We start from the raw sequence: 18,521 nt of genomic DNA on the forward strand, positions 1-18,521 counted from the left end.
GAATGGCTGGAGTAAAAAAAAATGTTTTTTGCTGTTCTCCAAATGCGTTTTTGAGTTTTTAAATTGTATAGAAATGCAGTAAACGAGCTTCAACTTAAAAAAAATCCCCCACACCCTCTGTTTAGCTGAAGAGACGCCAAATCGACCAACACAAACTGAGAATGTATTTGAAGCTGGGGGGGGGTGATGATCTTGACTTTGACCTCTGTCTCTATCCCCTCTATCCCCTCTCTCTATCTGTCGATACACATGCGGAGAGATGACTGAAGAAGAGACTCAAATGTGGTCTCCAGTCACAGCAGGATATGACTCTTTGGATCAACCTAAAAGTAAATTAGTTTTGTTAATAAATAAAACATCTTTGTTGAAACCAAATTCAATGTTGATTCATTGCCAACTGTTATATTATTACCGAACTTATATTTCAAGTTGCAACCTATTTCTTTCAACACTCAACCTACCGTATCTTTCCTCTTTGGATAAACCTAATAAATACAAATAAAAAATAATATTTCATGTAAATACAACCAATTCTTTCATCATGCTCCAACTTTTTACTTTGGATTTACCTATCCACATGTCTTGAATTGGGTTACAAGCAATTACATAAATTCCCTGTAAATTAAGAAATTATGATTGTTTCCAAGCTTTTTCTTTACAGAAACTTCAAATTTAGTAACCACAATATCGAAACCAAGATATGCTGCCTTAACATAGAAATATTTTCAGGCTCTTTAGTATCACATTAACCTATGCAAGTATCATTACAGATGCTGGCCTTGAACATGTTTTCATTATTCATTACATGGAAATGGCTTGGCTATCAAGGACACCTCTCACAATCTTATTCCCTTTTCATTTCTATGCTGTTTACACCGTCGGGTCACTTACATTGGCTATACGTTCCCTCTATCGCCTTTTCATCTATTACAACTGTATACAGCGCATTCCATTTGGCTCAGTTGGTAGAGCATGGTGTTTGCAACGCCAGCATGGTGCGTGCAACGCCAGGGTTGTGGGTTCGATTCCCACGGGGGGCCAGTACAAAAAAATAAAAAATTTATGAAAATGTATGTATTCACTACTGTAAGTCGCTCTGGATAAGAGCGTCTGCTAAAATGACTAAAATGGAAAAAATGGAAAGTATTCAGACCCCTTGACTTTTTCCAAATTTTGTTATGCATTATTCTAAAAATGATTACATCGTTTTTTTCTTCTCATCAATCTACACACAGTACATCCATAATTACAAAGCAAAAACAGATTTTTTGAAATTTTTGCTAATATATAAAACATTAAACTGAAATATCACATTTATTTAAGTATTCAGACCCTTTACTCAGTACTAGAGTATGTATATATACATTTTTTTATATAATATTTTTTAACTAGGCAAGTCAGTTAAGAACACATTCTTATTTTCAATGATGGCCTAGGAACGGTGGGTTAACTGTCTTGTTCAGGGGCAGAACGACAGATTTTTACCTTGTCAGCTTGGGGATTCAATCTTGCAACCTTACGGTTAACTAGTCCAACGCTCTAACCACCTGCTTTACATTGCACTCCACGAGGAGCCTGCCTGTTACGTGAATGCAGTAAGAAGCCAAGGTAAGTTGCTAGCTAGCATTAAACTTATCTTATAAAAAACAATCAATCAATCATAATCACTAGTTAACTACACATGGTTGATGATATTACTAGTTTGTCTAGCCTGTCCTGCGTTGCATATAATCGATGCGGTGCGCATTCGCGAAAAAGGACTGTCGTTGCTCCAACGTGTACCTAACCATAAACATCAATGTCTTTCTTAAAATCAATACACAAGTATATATTTTTAAACCTGCATATTTAGTTAATATTGCCTGCTAACATGAATTTCTTTTAACTAGGGAAAATGTGTCACCTCTGCAACAGAGTCAGGGTACATGCAGCAGTTTGGGCCGCCTGGCTCGTTGCAAACTGTGTGAAGACTATTTCTTCCTAACAAAGACAGCCAACTTCGCCAAACGGGGGATGATTTAACAAAAGCGCATTTGCAAAAAAAGCACAATCGTTGCACGACTATACCTAACCATAGACATCAATGCCTTTCTTAAAATCAATACACAGAAGTATATATTTTTAAACCTGCGTATTTAGCTAAAAGAAATCCAGGTTAGCAGGCAATATTAACCAGGTGAAATTGTGTCAGTTCTCTTGCGTTCATTGCACGCAGAGTCAGGGTATATGCAACAGTTTGGGCCGCCTGGCTCGTTGCGAACTAATTTGCCAGAATTTTACATAATTATGACATAACATTGAAGGTTGTGCAATGTAACAGGAATATTTAGACTTAGGGATGCCACCCGTTAGATAAGATACGGAACGGTTCCGTATTTGACTGAAAAAATAAACGTTTTGTTTTCGAGATGATAGTTTCCGGATTTGACCATATTAATGACCTAAGGCTCGTATTTCTGTGTGTTTATTATATTATAATTAAGTCTATGATTTGATATTTGACAGAGCAGTCTGACTGAGCGGTGGTAGGCACCAGCAGGCTCGTAAGCATTCATTCAAACAGCACTTTCGTGCGTTTTGCCAGCAGTCCTTCGCAATTCTTCAAGCATTGAGCTGTTTATGACTTCAAGCCTATCAACTCCCAAGATTAGGCTGGTGTAACCGATGTGAAATGGCTAGCTAGTTAGCCGGGTGCGCGCTAATAGCGTTTCAAACATCACTCGGTCTGAGACTTGGAGTAGTTGTTCCCCTTGCTCTGCATGGGTAACGCTACTTCGAGGGTGGCTGTTGTCGATGTGATCCTGGTTTGAGCCCAGGTAGGAGCGAGGAGAGGGACGGAAGCTATACTGTTACACTGGCAATACTAAAGTGCCTATAAGAACATCCAATAGTCAAAGGTATATGAAATACAAATCGTATAGAGAGAAATAGTCCTATAATTCCTATAATAACTACAACCTAAAACTTCTTACCTGGGAATATTGAAGACTCATGTTTAAAGGTACCACCAGCTTTCATATGGTCTCATGTTCTGAGCAAGGAACTTAAACGTTAGCTTTTTTTACATGGCACATATTGCACTTTTACTTTCTTCTCCAACACTTTGTTTTTGCATTATTTAAATCAAATTGAACATGTTTCATTATTTATTTGAGGCTAAATTGATAGTATTTATGTATTATATTAAGTTAAAATAAGTGTTCATTCAGTATTGTTGTAATTGTCATTATTACAAATAAATAAATAAAAATCGGCCGATTAATCGGTATCGGCTTTTTCTGGTCCTCCAATAATCGGCATAGGCGTTGAAAAATCATAATCGGTCGACCTCTACTCAGTACTTTGTTGAAGCACTTTTGGCAGCAATTACAGCTTTGAGTCTATGATGCTACGAGCTTGGCACACCTGTATTTGGGGAGTTTCTCCCATTCTTCTCTACAGATCCTCTCAAGCTCTGTCAAGTTGAATGAATGGGGAGCGTCGCTGCACAGCTATTTTCAGGTCTCTCCAGAGATGTTCGATTGGATTCAAGTCCAAAGCAACTCCTGCGTTGCCTTGGCTGTGTGCTTAAGGTCGTTGTCCTGTTGGAAGGTGAACTTCGCCCCAGTCTAAGGTCCCGAGTGCTCTGAAGCAAGTTTTCATCAAGCATATCTCTGTACTTTGCTCTGTTCATCTTTCCCTCGATCCTGACTGGTTTTCCAGTCCCTGCCGCTGAAAAACATCCTCACAGAATGATGCTGCCACCACTGTAGGGTTGGTTCCAGGTTTCCTCCAGACGCGACGCTTGGCATTCAGGCCAAAGAGTTCAATCTTGGTTTCATCAGACCAGAGAATCTTGTTTCTTATGGTTGGAGAGTCCTTTAGGTACCTTTTGGCAAACATGTGCCTTTTACTGAGGAGTGGCTTCTGTCTGGCCACTCTACCATAATGACCTGATTGAGGAAGAGTCTTGGTGGTTCCAAACTTCTTCCATTTAAGAAAGATGGAGGCCACTGTGTTCATGGCTTGGTTTTTTTCTCTGACATGCACTGTCAACGGTGGGACCTTATATAGACAGGTGTGTGTCTTTCCAAATCATGTCCAATCTATTGGATTTACCACAGGTGGACTCATAGCAAAGGTTCTGAATACTTATGTAAATAAGGTATTTCTGTTGTTTATTTTCAATACATTTGAAAAACTGTTTTCACTTTGCCATTATGGGGTATTGTGTGTAGATTGATGAGGGGGAAAAAACGATTGAATCAATTTTAGAATAAGTCTGCAATGTAACAAAATGTGGAAAAAGTCAAGGGGTCTGAATGCACTGTACGTATATATGGGTATTGAAGTGAAAAATAAGATTGATTATTACATCTTTCATGGAGGGTGCTGATGATCATTTATTTACTGTCTGATGGGGTCTGTCTGTCTGTGATCCTGGCTCAACCTGCAGAAATGGGCCTTTGATCTATCATTTAAGAGATGTGGTATCTCAGCCTCGTGCATATCACCGGCACGCTGTCAGACTCACAGCTGAAGATCTAGCTCCTTATTCCTTCATTGGAATGTGAATCATTCTGTGTTCCGTCCAGTAAAACTCTATTCCTCTATTTCTTTGGAGGTACAGAATTGTGTTAGCTGTTATTTCAAATTGAAATGGTTCGGTATTGTTGGCACATTAATACACCATCCATAGTATGCACACATGTGGGCTTTCATTCCTGCATAATGAAAACTGGATGTGTGCCAAATACAGGACTATTAACTGGCAGAAATGCCTGGGAAAATCTCTAAAAAAAAAAAAAAATGTATGTTTGTGCTGCAGAGTACTGGATACCCCCCCCCCACACACACACACACACACACACTTCCCAGTCTCCTCCACCCCCACTCCAGTTCTCTCTTCCAAAATGTTGCACCCCGATCCCCTCCCGCTCTCGCTCTCCTCCCCCCTCTTCTCCCACTTCCAAATTGGAGCACTGTCGTTAATTACAGCTGCTAATTGAGCACATCCATATGTTAAATTATACATGGATACAGTCTGAGAAGGTCATTATTAGATTTATAAAGCCCTCTGAAGAAAGTTTACCAGCTTTTAATTGATGATAATATGGAATCCGGTTTGTTTTAGGCACACAGGCCCTCCTGCTGCTCCTAGCTGGAGTTGAGGATGGGGATGGTGGTTAGTACTTGTGAATGAATGGAGAGACTAATCAGGGGAGTGGAAGCAATGGGGAAGAAAATAGAGAGTGAGTCCGGAGCTGTCATGTTAATCACGGAGTTCACACATCTAAGGGCTTGGTTTGTTGTACACCCATATGTGTGTGTGTGTGTGTGGTGTGTGTGTGTGTGTGTGCATGTTATGTTTTTTTTGGCGTGGTCGGTCTAAGTCGTAGAGCGGAGTGTGTCTCTCTGTCGCCAGGTAATGAGTCAGGCTCGCTCAGGGTCAATAATAATGACTCATGTGTTAAAGTTGAACGACGATCACCACAGAAATCAGGTCCAATTCATCAGTGGTCCGCGGGCGGTTTGTCTCAGGGACTTCGAGAGGAGCGATATGTTTGTCATTTATTTATACAGAAGATGAGTCGACGTTACAGGGATATTGTTACATGTTAAACGTTGCCCCACAATGGTTACGTGTGCCTGCTTTTCTCACATAAGTATATACGCACGCACGCACACACAACGACACACAGTACATTACTTTTCACTCCCTGCCTAACCACAGCAGCTTAGTTCTTAGCGTACACTCTTAGAAAAAAGGGTTCCAAAAAGGTTCCGCAGCTGTCCCCATAGGACATTCAAAGACTCAATCATGGACACTCTTAGTGACAGTTGTGGCTGCTTTGCGTGATGTATTGTTGTCTCTACCTTCTTGCCCTTTGTGCTGTTGTCTGTGCCCAACAATGTTTGTACCATGTTTTGTGCTGCTGCCATGTTGTGTTGCTACCCTGCTGTGTTGTCATGTGTTGCTGCCGTGCTATATTGTTGTCTTAGGTCTCTCTTTATGTTGTGTTGTCTCTCTTGTCGTGATGTGTGTTTTGTCCTATATTTTTATTTTATTTATTTATATTTTTAATCCCAGCCCCTTTCCCCGCAGGGGGCCTTTTGCCTTTTGGTAGGCCGTCATTGTAAATAAGAATTTGTTCTTAACTGACTTGCCTAGTTAAATAAAGGTTAAATAAAAAAATATAAAATAGGAGAACCCTTTTTGGTTCCAGGTAGAACCCTTTTTGGTTCCAGGTAGAACCCTTTTTGGTTCCAGGTAGAACCCTTTTTAATTCCAGGTAGAACTTTTTTAGGTTTCATGTAGAACCCTCTGTGGAAAGGGTTATACATGGAACCAAAAAAGGTTCTACCTGGAACCAAAAGGGGTTCTTCAAAGGGTTCTCCTATGGGGACAGCCGAAGAACCTTTTTGGTGCTAGATAGTACCTTTTTTTTTTTCTTGGAGTCTAGCAGGCACTGTGGTCCTGAGGGAGCTCTTAGCTAGCTGTGGTCTGAACATCACAAGAACACACTGCTACAAATAGACTCTTATTGTAGCTACATACTAAAGTTATACGGCAAGTCAGATACCCAATGTCACCATTCTGTTAAAGTAAGCTACTGCTGTACCTGGCCATAAAACCCAAAGGAAGTTGTGTATGTGTAGCCTGTTACGCGGGCTTAGTTAGAGGTCACAGTTTGAGTGTGTCTAACCTTTCCCAGTCTAACCTGAGTATGTAAGACCTTCCTCTTTCTCTCTGCTCTGTCCATGGCAGGTTGTGGACTGGAAGGAACCCCCTCCACTCTCAGCTGCAGCGTGGAGCACTGTGGAGCTTGTTCAATCAATGAGCTGTATGTCAGGGCTGGAGTGGAGGGAGCGGCGGTGGGGTAGCCTAGCCCGTGGCAGTGTGGTTGGATCAGTCAGCCCTGGCCTATACTGTAGCGTTACTCTGTGTTCTACAGGCCTGGGAAAGAGAGTCAAGGGAGGCCCAAGGGACCTGTTGCTCTTTTCACATCAGTCACACCTGCACTGGGATCGATGTCCTTGTGAGGAGAGGAGCTGTTTGCGTGGTGTGTGTGCCTGCGCTAAAATAACTTCAGCCTCCATCCCATTATTTGATAACGTATCAAGAGAGCTTGGAAGAGTCCACCCACCTTTAAAAATGACAGAGGAAGAGCAGCGTGTGCGTGTGTGTGCGTGTGTGTGTGTGTGTGCGTGCGTGCATGCGTGCGTGTGTGTGTGTGATTGTGTCCCGAACTGCTCAACTTGGTTCAGGATCCAGACTCTATTAAAAAGCCCTTCATTTATAATCCTTTCATACTGGGCCTGTGACTGTGTGTAGGTGTAATGGGATGTGGGCACGGAACACACACACACACACACACACACACACACACACACACACACACACACACACACACACACACGGTCGCTCCTTTCCTCAAGGCAGTGAGCAGTTGTTTCAGACTTTAGTGGTTTCCCAACTTCTGGGAACATTATCCCGTGTTCTGTTCCCCTCTAAGCACCTTCTCTCCCTTTCACACCAATGCCCTACCACACAACAGATGGATCTGCAGCTGGGAGGTTGTCCGACCCAAACCTAAAACACTGACAGCTTCCCCACAGGGCCTGCGGAAAACATCAGAGAGAGGGCTGAAGGGAGAGAGAGAGAGAGAGAGAGAGAATGGGAGAAAGATGCAGTTGAGATTTGAATATCTATTCATCTAATTATTATTTGATTTAATATATTCATAGATTTACTGTTCGGCAGTTTTCGAAGGAAACTCAATTCATTTCCAGCAACGCACGCGGAGTGGAAGTATCGATGGGAATTAGCCCCTGACGGGCACTGAACATCGAGTGGCGGGAGAAGCGTTTGGGATCTTGTTCCGTCTGACAGTTTGCGTTCTAAAGCCTTCCTCGTTTTAAAAAGGTTGGAATAATCCTGCCAGGAGACAGCAACCTGGCATCATGTGATTCATATTTCAATTTGATTCATATTTCAATTTGATTCATATTTCAATGCGATTCATGTTTCAATGCGATTCCTATTTCAATGCGATTCATATTTCAATGTGATTCATATTTCAATTTGATTCATATTTCAATGCGATTCCTATTTCAATGTGATTCCTATTTCAATGTGATTCATATTTCAATCCAGGCCTAAGCATCATTTGAAGCCTTTAGTGATGCCTGGTGATTGAGCCATCCATCTGGTGTTATCCTGTACATCCCCGTGGGTTATGTGCCCATCATGCCTAGCAGTGGAAGAGTAGAGGTACCCCTGGGTGGATGCCACTCATGTTATCCATCGGTTTTTCTCTGTTTCCTGGTGATATTCTGCTGTTTCCTTCTGAGCTTCCATTTACCTAGGCTCCCCCAGGCTTCCCTGCTAGACAGACAGGCAGAGAGGCCGACTACACTGAGACACCCTGAGACTAGCCTGCTCTTTACTCCAGTAGAGCAGACATACTGCATGTCTCTCTGTTTTTTTTTACTGCAGCTACAGTTCATTTCAAAACCAACCACCAATTTCAACAGCATTTGATAAGACCGTCACTGATTTGGAATTCATCAGAGGTTCATCTCTTCCAATTACCGTACAGCGACAGGGTGGCTAAACTGTCACAACCCTATCTTATCCTGTCGTGTGATCATATCATGCCATGTCACTGCCTACCCACTCCCATCTCTCTTGGAATGGGAAAGACTTAAAGGCCCAGTGCAGTCAACACTTTTGTATATCTATTTCCATACTGTGAGGTTGGAATAACAATTGTAAAATTGATGATAATGATAATGTAAGAGCTGTTTGTAAAAGACTCCCTAAAATGTCTGCCTGTTTTGAGTTTTGGCACGCCTGGTGACATCACCAGGCATGTGAGTTAATAGACCAATAAGAGTTCCAAACCTCTGCCAATAACCGCTCGTTTTCAACTTTCCCCTCCCCACTCAGACCACTCCCAGACAGTCCTAGAAAAATGATTGCTTGCGAAATTGCTCTTTGCTAAGAAGTAATTTTTTTTATACCTTTTGACCACTTTAATTGAAAACAATCACAGTAAGCTACTTCATTGTTACCCATGAATGATTTGATATTGCATTGGACCTTTAATAGACCTATTCTGATTCTGTTCTCACTGATTGTTTTCTATTTTATCGTATTAAGGTATCTTGTTCAATAGGTCTACCATCCCGAGAGTCTGTGTCTGCCTGCTTGTCTGCCTGCTTGTCTGCCTGCCTGCCTGCCTCCGTCTCTGTCTGTGAGCTCCAGCCTAATGTAGTCAAACCACTGATAAATTCTCTCCCTGGTACCTTAGAGAACGGATGACTGACATCTACACACACACACACACACACACACACACACACACACACACACACACACACACACACACACACACACACACACACACACACACACACACACACACACACACACACACACACACACACACACACAAAGCCTGTCTCTCACATACTGTAAACAGGCCCCTCTGGCCCTCCTGTCAGCAGTTCACATGTGCATGGCTACGTCAGTAACATCTGTATCGCTCCTCTTCCATCCCCCAACCCAGAGCTCCAGTTTTTAGCCCACTAAGTGAGCTGGCTGACATCTCCGATGAGGGGAGCTGTACATCATCGATGTGTTTTGTTACAGATACAGACTTTTTTGTTGTTGTTGTCCCAAATGGCACCCTATTCCCTATACCGTGCTCTACTTTTGCCCAAAGTGGTACACTTTATAGGGAATAGGGTGCCATTTGGATGGCAGACAGGGGGTATCCCCCCCAGGGGACACATCTCTCTGATCCACACTGCTTTAATGATATTAAGGTGACTCATAGCTTTTGCAAAACAATGGCTCAATACACCGGGCCACATCGAGAGGCTGCTCTTGACAATATAATTATTCCCCAGGATATGATAATGCCCTGTCAGCACGGCACCAGCTCACTATTCCATTATTATTGATTTGTTGTATTGATAACTCCTATGGCGCCATAGATTGGTATTCCAGACTGTGCTGATGGTTTGCTGTAAGGACCATTAGAGCCAGACTAATGGTGGCCGTGTCCGCCTGAAGATGTTGGATTGAGGAACATTCTAATTCCCGGTGTTTCCGTGTGAACCGAGGTTGGCCACACCTGCCGATGTGAAGCTAGGCGGGGCGGGGGGGGGGAGTGTGTTTTTTTTCTTCTCCATTGGGTTCCATAGTCTCTCCCTAACACAAGGTCAATGTGATCAGTCGTATCTTCAATCTATTACCTGTCCAGCACTAGGCCAGCGGGTGAATATGTTAGCCTGAGGTGGAAAACAGTCTTTCCCCTCTAGGGCCTGTATTGACTCTGCTCCCCCATTATATCCCATCCTACGGGTTTAAATCTCTCTATTCTCTTTACTGTTCCTCTGTGAGGATGGCCCTGGTCTGGGAGTAGAGTAGAGATACAGTACCTAGATCTCATCAGAGATGTATGATATGACATTAGGGGCATATGCCACACCGTTTTGGGTGAGTGGGTGGTTGTGTGTTTCTGTTACTATGGCTGCGTTTAGACAGGCAGCCCAATTCTGATATTTTTTTTCACGAATTGGTCTTGATCAGATCAGCTCTTTTTGCCAATAACTATGTGCATTACATGATGTTTCTGATTGACTAATAAAAGCCACATTCCCTACTGGAGTTCCAGTCGCACCCTGGTCTCTCAGACAGATCTGACCTCAGTCAGTCACAATCCAGTCAGAATCCAGTCAGGTTCCAGTCAGGTTCCAGTCAGGTTTCAGTCAGAATCCAGTCAGGTTCCAGTCAGAATCCAGTCAGGTTCCAGTCAGGTTCCAGTCAGAATCCAGTCAGGTTCCAGTCAGGTTCCAGTCAGAATCCAGTCAGGTTCCAGTCAGGTTCCAGTCAGAATCCAGTCAGGTTCCAGTCAGGTTCCAGTCAGAATCCAGTCAGGTTCCAGTCAGGTTCCAGTCAGGTTCCAGTCAGAATCCAGTCAGGTTCCAGTCAGAATCCAGTCAGGTTCCAGTCAGGTTCCAGTCAGAATCCAGTCAGGTTCCAGTCAGGTTCCAGTCAGGTTCCAGTCAGAATCCAGTCAGGTTCCAGTCAGAATCCAGTCAGGTTCCAGTGTCTTAGCAGCCGGTTGTCCCGCTAATTATCCCCATTGGGAGCCAAGCTCAGACAATAATCTCCCACCCTGCTGTTTACAGCAAACATAACCCTTCTGACCCAGCTCTCTACTGGCTAGAGAAAGAGCTTTTCATCTATTCTCTTCAGCTCAGCTCAAGGTGCTTGGTGGAGGATTTATCAGAGAGTGAGATGCGACTGTAAAGCCAGTATATAATATGACACTAGGTATAAGAGAGGCGTTCATAGAGTTGTTCTTACAAGACAAATAGCATCAACAGTGTTTACATTTCCATTCATGTACCTGTACATTTTAAAACGTTCAATCAAAATTGAACCCGAATGAAAACCGTGCTGAGTTGAACCTGATTTTAAAATCTCTCCTTGCTCAACTGTCAGTCAATAAACAGACAGGAGGAGGGAGGTTGGGGGAGGGAGGGGGGGGGGGGGGGGCTGGTAAACACCTGAACCTCTAATTGCCTCTTATTTGTTGACTTAATTACTCTGATCGGAGTGGAGGTCATTAGTATACAGCCGCAAAGTTAGCGGCAAATACAATTGGCTATTATTCTAATTAGCCCCAGTGGCGCAGTGCGTGGGAGGCGGTGTTAGGGAGAGAATGAAGTGGTAGGAGGATGACACACACACACACACACACACACACACACACACACACACACACACACACACACACACACACACACACACAAAGTGAAGTGCTACTGCAGGACAAGAATGCCCTTTTCCCCACAACACATAAATCATAGGGAGTCAGTCCAGTGTGGAAACCTTTTGGGGATGGCTGGAGTATTTCATTGTGGATGTTACACACCAAACTCCACAGAGCCTGGGCAGGTGAAAAGGCTAAAGTGGTATTTATCATCAGCCGTGAACAATAACCCAGTCAGCAGTGTGTGTGTGCTACAGTGCGTGGTAAGTGTACGTCTGTCGATTGACGATTACGCCATCAGTTTTATCATTAGTTGTGTAACTCTGCACTTTACGTGCATGTCTTAACATTACTGTCTGTGTGTGTGAGTGGTTTGGCGTGTGTGTCCACACAGCGTTATATAGCGATCCCCTACATAAAAAAACCCCACCATTGAACTCAATTGTTCCACAGCTCCTCGGGCCAGTTATCCCTTTTGTTTAGCTTACCCTATTAAAGCAGGGCCAGCCGCTTACCACTGCATACTAACAGTCATTTAGTCTGTGCTGCCACTACACAGAGCCAGGGCCAAGCATGAGGCCACCTTGTCCCGGACCTGCTGTTTTCGACTCTCTCTCTCTACCGCACCTGCTGTCTCTAACTCTGAATGATCGGCTAAGCCAACTGACATTTACTCCTGAAGTGCTGACCTGTTGCACCCTCTACAACCACTGTGATTATTATTATTTGACCCTGCTGGTCATCTATTGAACATCTTGGCCATGTACTATTATAATCTTCACCCGGCACTGTCAGAAGAGGACTGGCCACCCCTCGGAGCCTGGTTCCTCTCTAGGTTTCTTCCTAGGTTCCTACCTTTCTAAGGAGTTTCTCCTAGCCACCGTGCTTCTACATCTGCATTGCTTGCTGTTTGGGGGTTTTAGGCTCAGTTTCTGTATAAAGCACTTTGTGACATCAACTGATGTAAAAAAGGGCTTCATAAACAAATGCGATTTGATTGATTGACTGGGCAGCCAGGAAATCCTTGAGGTTAGAGGTAGACACAGAGAGGTTATAGAGACTCCCTTCAGAGCCTATCTCTCTCTTTCTCTCTGTTAGGTTCTGTACTCTACTGTATGTGTCTATGTCCCTTTAGCATGGGTGGTATGGCTGTGTTCCCTAGAGGCTCCATGGCTGGTGGTGTAGTTCAGACCAGGCGCCTAGACTGTGATTGCGTTTCTCACCTCTTCTCTCATGCGATCTTACAGCTAACCCGTTTACCTCCCACTCACATTATGTTACGCAGTCTGTTAGAATAAGCTCTTCGTTCCTACTGGTCCGTGCATTTGGAGCTGTTGCGTGAAAGATCATGGTTTCTCTTCATCATTCTGTCCTGCTATCCTGTCGTCACGTCACACTCTTCGGTATTTAGACCTCTAACTCATCCCCCGCTCTCTTTCCCTCTGTTTTCCCTCTCCTGCCTCCAGACACCAAGGCCTGCCCCGCCAAGGACTTCCAGTGTCGCAACAGGAAATGCGTGGCGCCCGTCTTTGTGTGCGACGGCGACGACGACTGCGGGGATGGGAGCGATGAGGAGAAGTGTTCCACCCGCACGTGCGGCCCCCATGAGTTCCGCTGTAACGACTCGGAGTGCATCCCGAACCTGTGGAGCTGCGACGGGGACCCGGACTGCGGGGATAAGTCTGATGAGTCTATGGAGCGCTGTAGTCGCCGGACGGAGCCCCAGAAGCCCCGGTGCCCCGAGGGGGAGTTCCAGTGTGGCAGTGGAGAGTGTGTCCACCTCAACTGGAAATGTGATGGAGACGCAGACTGCAAGGACAAGTCTGATGAGGCTGACTGCGGTAAGTCGTCTACTGTCTCTGGGGTTGGATCACCTGGGGATGCACACAGGATGTGGCCGTACATATAGGGCTGTGAAAAACTATTTGCCCCCTTCTAATCTTCTCTATTCTTGCATATTTTTGTGCATGTTTGGAATGTTATCAGATCATCAACCAAAACCTACTATTAGATAAAGGGAACTGAGTGAACAAAAACCACCACATTTTTAATGTTACACAACACCCATTGACCCTGTGTGAAAAAGTAATTGCCCCTTTGAAATGCAGTGTGTGGCTTTCAACAGACATAACGGGACCCATGTCATCCAAACAGTAAACTCAAGTTTGCCGGAAAGCACCTGGAAGCACCTGGATGATCGTTAAGACTCCTAGAAGAATGTTCTATGGACAAATGAGTCAAAAGTGGAACTTTTGGACAACATCGGTCCTGTTATGTCTGGCGAAAACCAAACACTGCATTCCACGGTAAGAACATCATATAGTGATGCTTCGCTGCCTCAGGACCTGGACGACTCGTCATCATTGAAGGAACCATGAATTCTGCTCTCTATTCTAAAGGAGAATGTCAGGCCATCTGTATGTGAGCTGAAGCTGAAGCGCAGCTGGGTCATGATGTAAGACAATTATCCAAAACACAAGCAAGTCTACATCAGAATGGCTAAGAAGCAACGCATTTAAAGGGTTGGAATGGCCTAGTCAAAGTCCAGACCTAAACCCGATTGAGATGTTGTGGCAGGACCTGAAACGAGCAGTTCATGCTCGGAAACCCACAATTGTCACTGAGTTAAAGCAGTTCGGCACGGAAGAGTGTGAAAACATTCCTCACTAGCGAGGTGGGAGACTGATCAACAACTGCAGGAAACGTTTGGCTGCGGTCATTGCAGGTAAAGGTGGAACAACCAGTTATTGAGTGTAAGGGGGCAATTACTTTTTCACACAGGGTCATTGGGTCTTGCATAACTTTTTTCAAATTAAATAAATGAAAAAGGTATCAACATTTTGTGTTATTTATTTACTCAGGTTGCCTTTATCTACTATTAGGTTTTGGTTGAAGATCTGATAATATTGAGTGACAAAAATATGCAAAAACAGAGAAAATCTTAGAGGGCAAAGACTTTTCCTCTGCACTTTACGTATATAGTCTATTCTATGAAAAGGATGTACTGGTAATGGGTGCCTACTGGCGACAGAGAAGTCAGGCGCAGGAGAGCAAAAACTGTGTTATAACGGAGCAGTTTAATAATAAAAAAAACACTGTAAAATAGAACAAACAATCAATGGGTAACAAAACCCATCACGCACAAGCACTTACATATAAACAATTCCGGACAAGGACATGGGGGGAACAGAGGGTTAAATACACAACATGTAATGATGGAATTGAAACCAGGTGTGTGGGAAGACAAGACAAAACAAATGGAAAATGAAAAGTGGATCGATGATGGCTAGAAGACCTGCGACGCCGACCGCCGAACGCCGCCCGAACAAGGAGAGGCATCGACTTTGGCGGAAGTCGTGACAGTACTGGAGTCTTCTGTATGGGGGGGGGGGGGGAGGGGTTTAATTAGCTTAGAAAGACTTCTATGTAAAAATCACGATATCAATGTACAATCAATAAATGTGTATGCAGTTGTGAGTGTATAGGCATTTGTGTGTGTGTTTTAGCATGCTTGTCTGTGTGTGTATGCAGCAGGTGGACGTTTTAATGTCACGGATCTTGCCCTGGAGGCGAAACTGAGCGATTTCTGCTAGATGGGCCAGCTGCAAAGTCAAAATTGGCTCTATTGTAAAAATTCATGAAAACTAACATTTGCTTTTCTATTACTTTGTGGCTGTGCTAGCTAGTGACCACTGTAGAGCTGCCTCCAGAAAAAGATTCATGACGACAAACGCTAACCTGCGTGTATGCATGGATGTTATGGTATCAAAGCCCCGCTGAAACTTCTGTTATGGTGCCCGGTGATAATAAGCTCCACGCTGGAAACACCAGGGCAATCAATTGAGTTGGTTGCCATGCAACAGTGTGATGATTGGTACAGTGGAGAGCCCTTGAGAGGGAGTGAGGGCATTCACAACCTGTCTCTCTCTCTCTCTCTCTCTCTCTCTCTCTCTCTCTCTCTCTCTCTCTCTCTCTCTCTCTCTCTCTCCCTGAGTAACACCCTGTTCTCAATCCCAGAGACCACTCAATAATAACACACCGATCACAAAGGCAGGGGTGAAATCAGAGCAGATCTATGCAGGGGTTTCAGACTTTTACAATTATTTTGGTGGTGGAACCTGATTTAAACCTACCTTAATAATCCAAGTCAATAGCATTAGCAAAACGTAATGCGTTGTCCGATCATGGCTACTGTACTTTTGGAAGTGATACCGCCTGGTCCAGAAACAATATGTGTGCCGTACCAGTAGTGATGTGTTGACATGATCACTACTATTAGAAGCATCTGACTTAATACCTTTAGCATACTATATATACAGTAGATGCAGAGATGAGATGTGTGATCTGGGAGAGGGGTTCCAGTATTACAGTATTATAGTGATGAAAATGGAGAATCATTCATCTCTGTAGTCTGTTCCTGCCTTCCCTTTCTTTCTCCCGGACTGCCGCTGTTCATCCCCGAGATTATATTGTTATTAGCTGAGCTCAAGATCCCGATCACTGGACTGATACCATCAGTACGTTATGATACACTAGGATTACGCTGGTTATGCTGGTTTTCACATCAAGGGGGTCTTTGTTTATGTTGGAGTGTGTAGCATTGTGTGTGGGGAGGCTTTTCGGCGTGTGTGCGTGTGTGTGTGTGTGTGTGTGTGTGTGTGTGTGTGTGTGTGTGTGTGTGTGTGTGTGTGTGTGTGTGTGTGTGTGTGTGTGTGTGCCTCGCGTCTTGTCCTCTGGTGTAGGTTACATCTCCAAAGTGCATCCCATGAATAATTAAAGCAGCAGTTAAAGAGATGAATGGGTAAAATAAACCTTCCCCTATACTACTGCTAGTACAGCACACGCACACACACACACACACACACACACACACACACACACAGCACAAACAACAGAACAAAGCAGGGCAGTCCTGGGTGTGTGTTTTACCCAGACAGTGAGTAAATACCTCCCAGCTTCTCATTTCCACAGCATTTCTCTGGTGCAGAGGGAAACGGGGAGAAGGGGGGAGTTGTATGTATGAGGGATTACTACTGAATTGGAATGCACTCCGTTTTGGCCCAAACCCAAGATGAAACACGCACTTTTTCACTGGGGTAATTTCATCTCTGACAGGATACCGAGTTGGGTTTGGATCTCTAGAGAGATAGAAAGTTGGATGATGGTGAATTAACGCAATCTGTGTGTGTGTGTGTGTGTGGTGTGTGTGTGTGTGTGTGTGTGTGTGTGTGTGTGCTCGCGCCGTGTTCCTTTTTTTCTCTCTCTCCCGCTCCCTCTCGCTCTGTGTCTGTGTGTGTGTGTGTGTGGTGTGTGTGTGTGTGTGTGTGTGTGTGTGTGTGTGTGTGTGTGTGTGTGTGTGTGTGTGTGTGTGTGTGTGTGTGTGTGTGTGTGTGTGTGTGTGTGTGTGTGTGTGTGTGTTTTCTATCTTCCACAGCTCTGCTGACCTGCCGTCCAGATGAGTTCCAGTGTGGTGATGGGTCCTGTATTCATGGCACCAAACAGTGTAACGGGGTCCATGACTGTCCTGACTTCAGCGATGAGGCTGGCTGTATCAACGGTGGGTTGGCCTTACTGACCATCCCCTCTTCCCCTTTGTCTTCCTCCATGCCCAGTAGTTACTCCCCTTACCTTCTCTCCTGGGTGTATAGTTGACAAATGTTCCAGTAGTCTGAAATAACTGCTAATGTTTTCCTAATTTCCTCTCAGCATTTGCCACGATATCTCTTACCCTTCTCTGTATTGTGTTGTACACTACATGACCAAAAATATGTGGACACCTGCTTGTCGAACATTTCATTCCAAAATCATGGGCATTAATATGAAGTTGCTATAACAGTGTCCATCCACTCTTCTGGGAAGGCTTTCCACTAGATGTTGGAAGATGGCTGCGGGGACTTGCTTCCATTCAGCCACAAGATCATTAGTGGGGTCTGGCACTGATGTTGGGTGATTAGGCCTGGCTCGCATTTGACGATCCAATTCATCGCAAAGTGTTTGATGGGGTTGAGGTTAGGGCTCTGTGCAGGCCAGTCAAGTTCTTCCACACCGATCTCGACAAACCATTTCTGTATGGACCTCGCTTTGTGCACTGGGGCATTGTCATGCTGAAACGGGAAAGGGCCTTCCCCAAACTGTTGCCACAAAGTTGGAAGCACAGAATCGTCTAGAATGTCATTGTATGCTGTACCATTAAGATTTCCCTTTACTGGAACTAAGAGGCCTAGCCCGAACCATGAAAAACAGCCCAAGACCATTATTCCTCCTCCACCAAACTTTACAGTTGGCACTATGCATTCGGGCAGGTAGCGTGCCCCTGGCATCCGCCAAACCCAGATTTGTCCGTCGGACTGCCAGATGGTGAAGCGTGATTCATCACTCCAGAGAACGCGTTTCCACTGCCCCAATGGCGGCAAGCTTTAAACCACTCCGGCCGACGCTTGGCATGGCACATGGTGATCTTAGACTTGTGTGCGGCTGCTCGGCCATCAAAAACCTATTTCATGAAGCTCCCCACGAACAGTTATTGTGCTGACGTTGCTTCCAGAGGTAGTTTGGCTACACTCGCATTACATCTGCTAACCATGTGTATGTGACTAATGAAATTTGATTTGATTTGACTCGTTAGTGAGTGTCGCAACAGGGGGACAGAAGTTTTTTTACGCGCTACGCACTTCAGCACTCGTCTAAGCCATTTCCACTTCACAATAACAGCACTTACAGTTGACCGGGACAGCTCTAGCAGGGCAAAAA

At 44.3% G+C, this 18,521-nt stretch overlaps 1 protein-coding gene across 2 annotated transcripts in view; it reads left to right on the plus strand.

Annotated features, from left to right (window-relative positions):
- LOC106584023 (low-density lipoprotein receptor-related protein 8) overlaps positions 1–18,521 on the plus strand; it is a 271,370-nt gene that overhangs the window by 180,365 nt on the left and 72,484 nt on the right. For both annotated transcript variants that reach the window (XM_014168792.3, XM_014168793.3), the window contains exons 5-6: positions 13,238–13,612; positions 17,206–17,328. In XM_014168792.3, the coding sequence (XP_014024267.1) occupies positions 13,238–13,612; positions 17,206–17,328 (498 nt within the window). The remainder of the gene's footprint in view (positions 1–13,237; positions 13,613–17,205; positions 17,329–18,521) is intronic.

The sequence above is a fragment of the Salmo salar genome, chromosome 23 (genome assembly GCF_965601325.2).
Source record: "Salmo salar chromosome 23, fSalSal1, whole genome shotgun sequence".
NCBI classification, from domain to species: domain Eukaryota; kingdom Metazoa; phylum Chordata; class Actinopteri; order Salmoniformes; family Salmonidae; genus Salmo; species Salmo salar.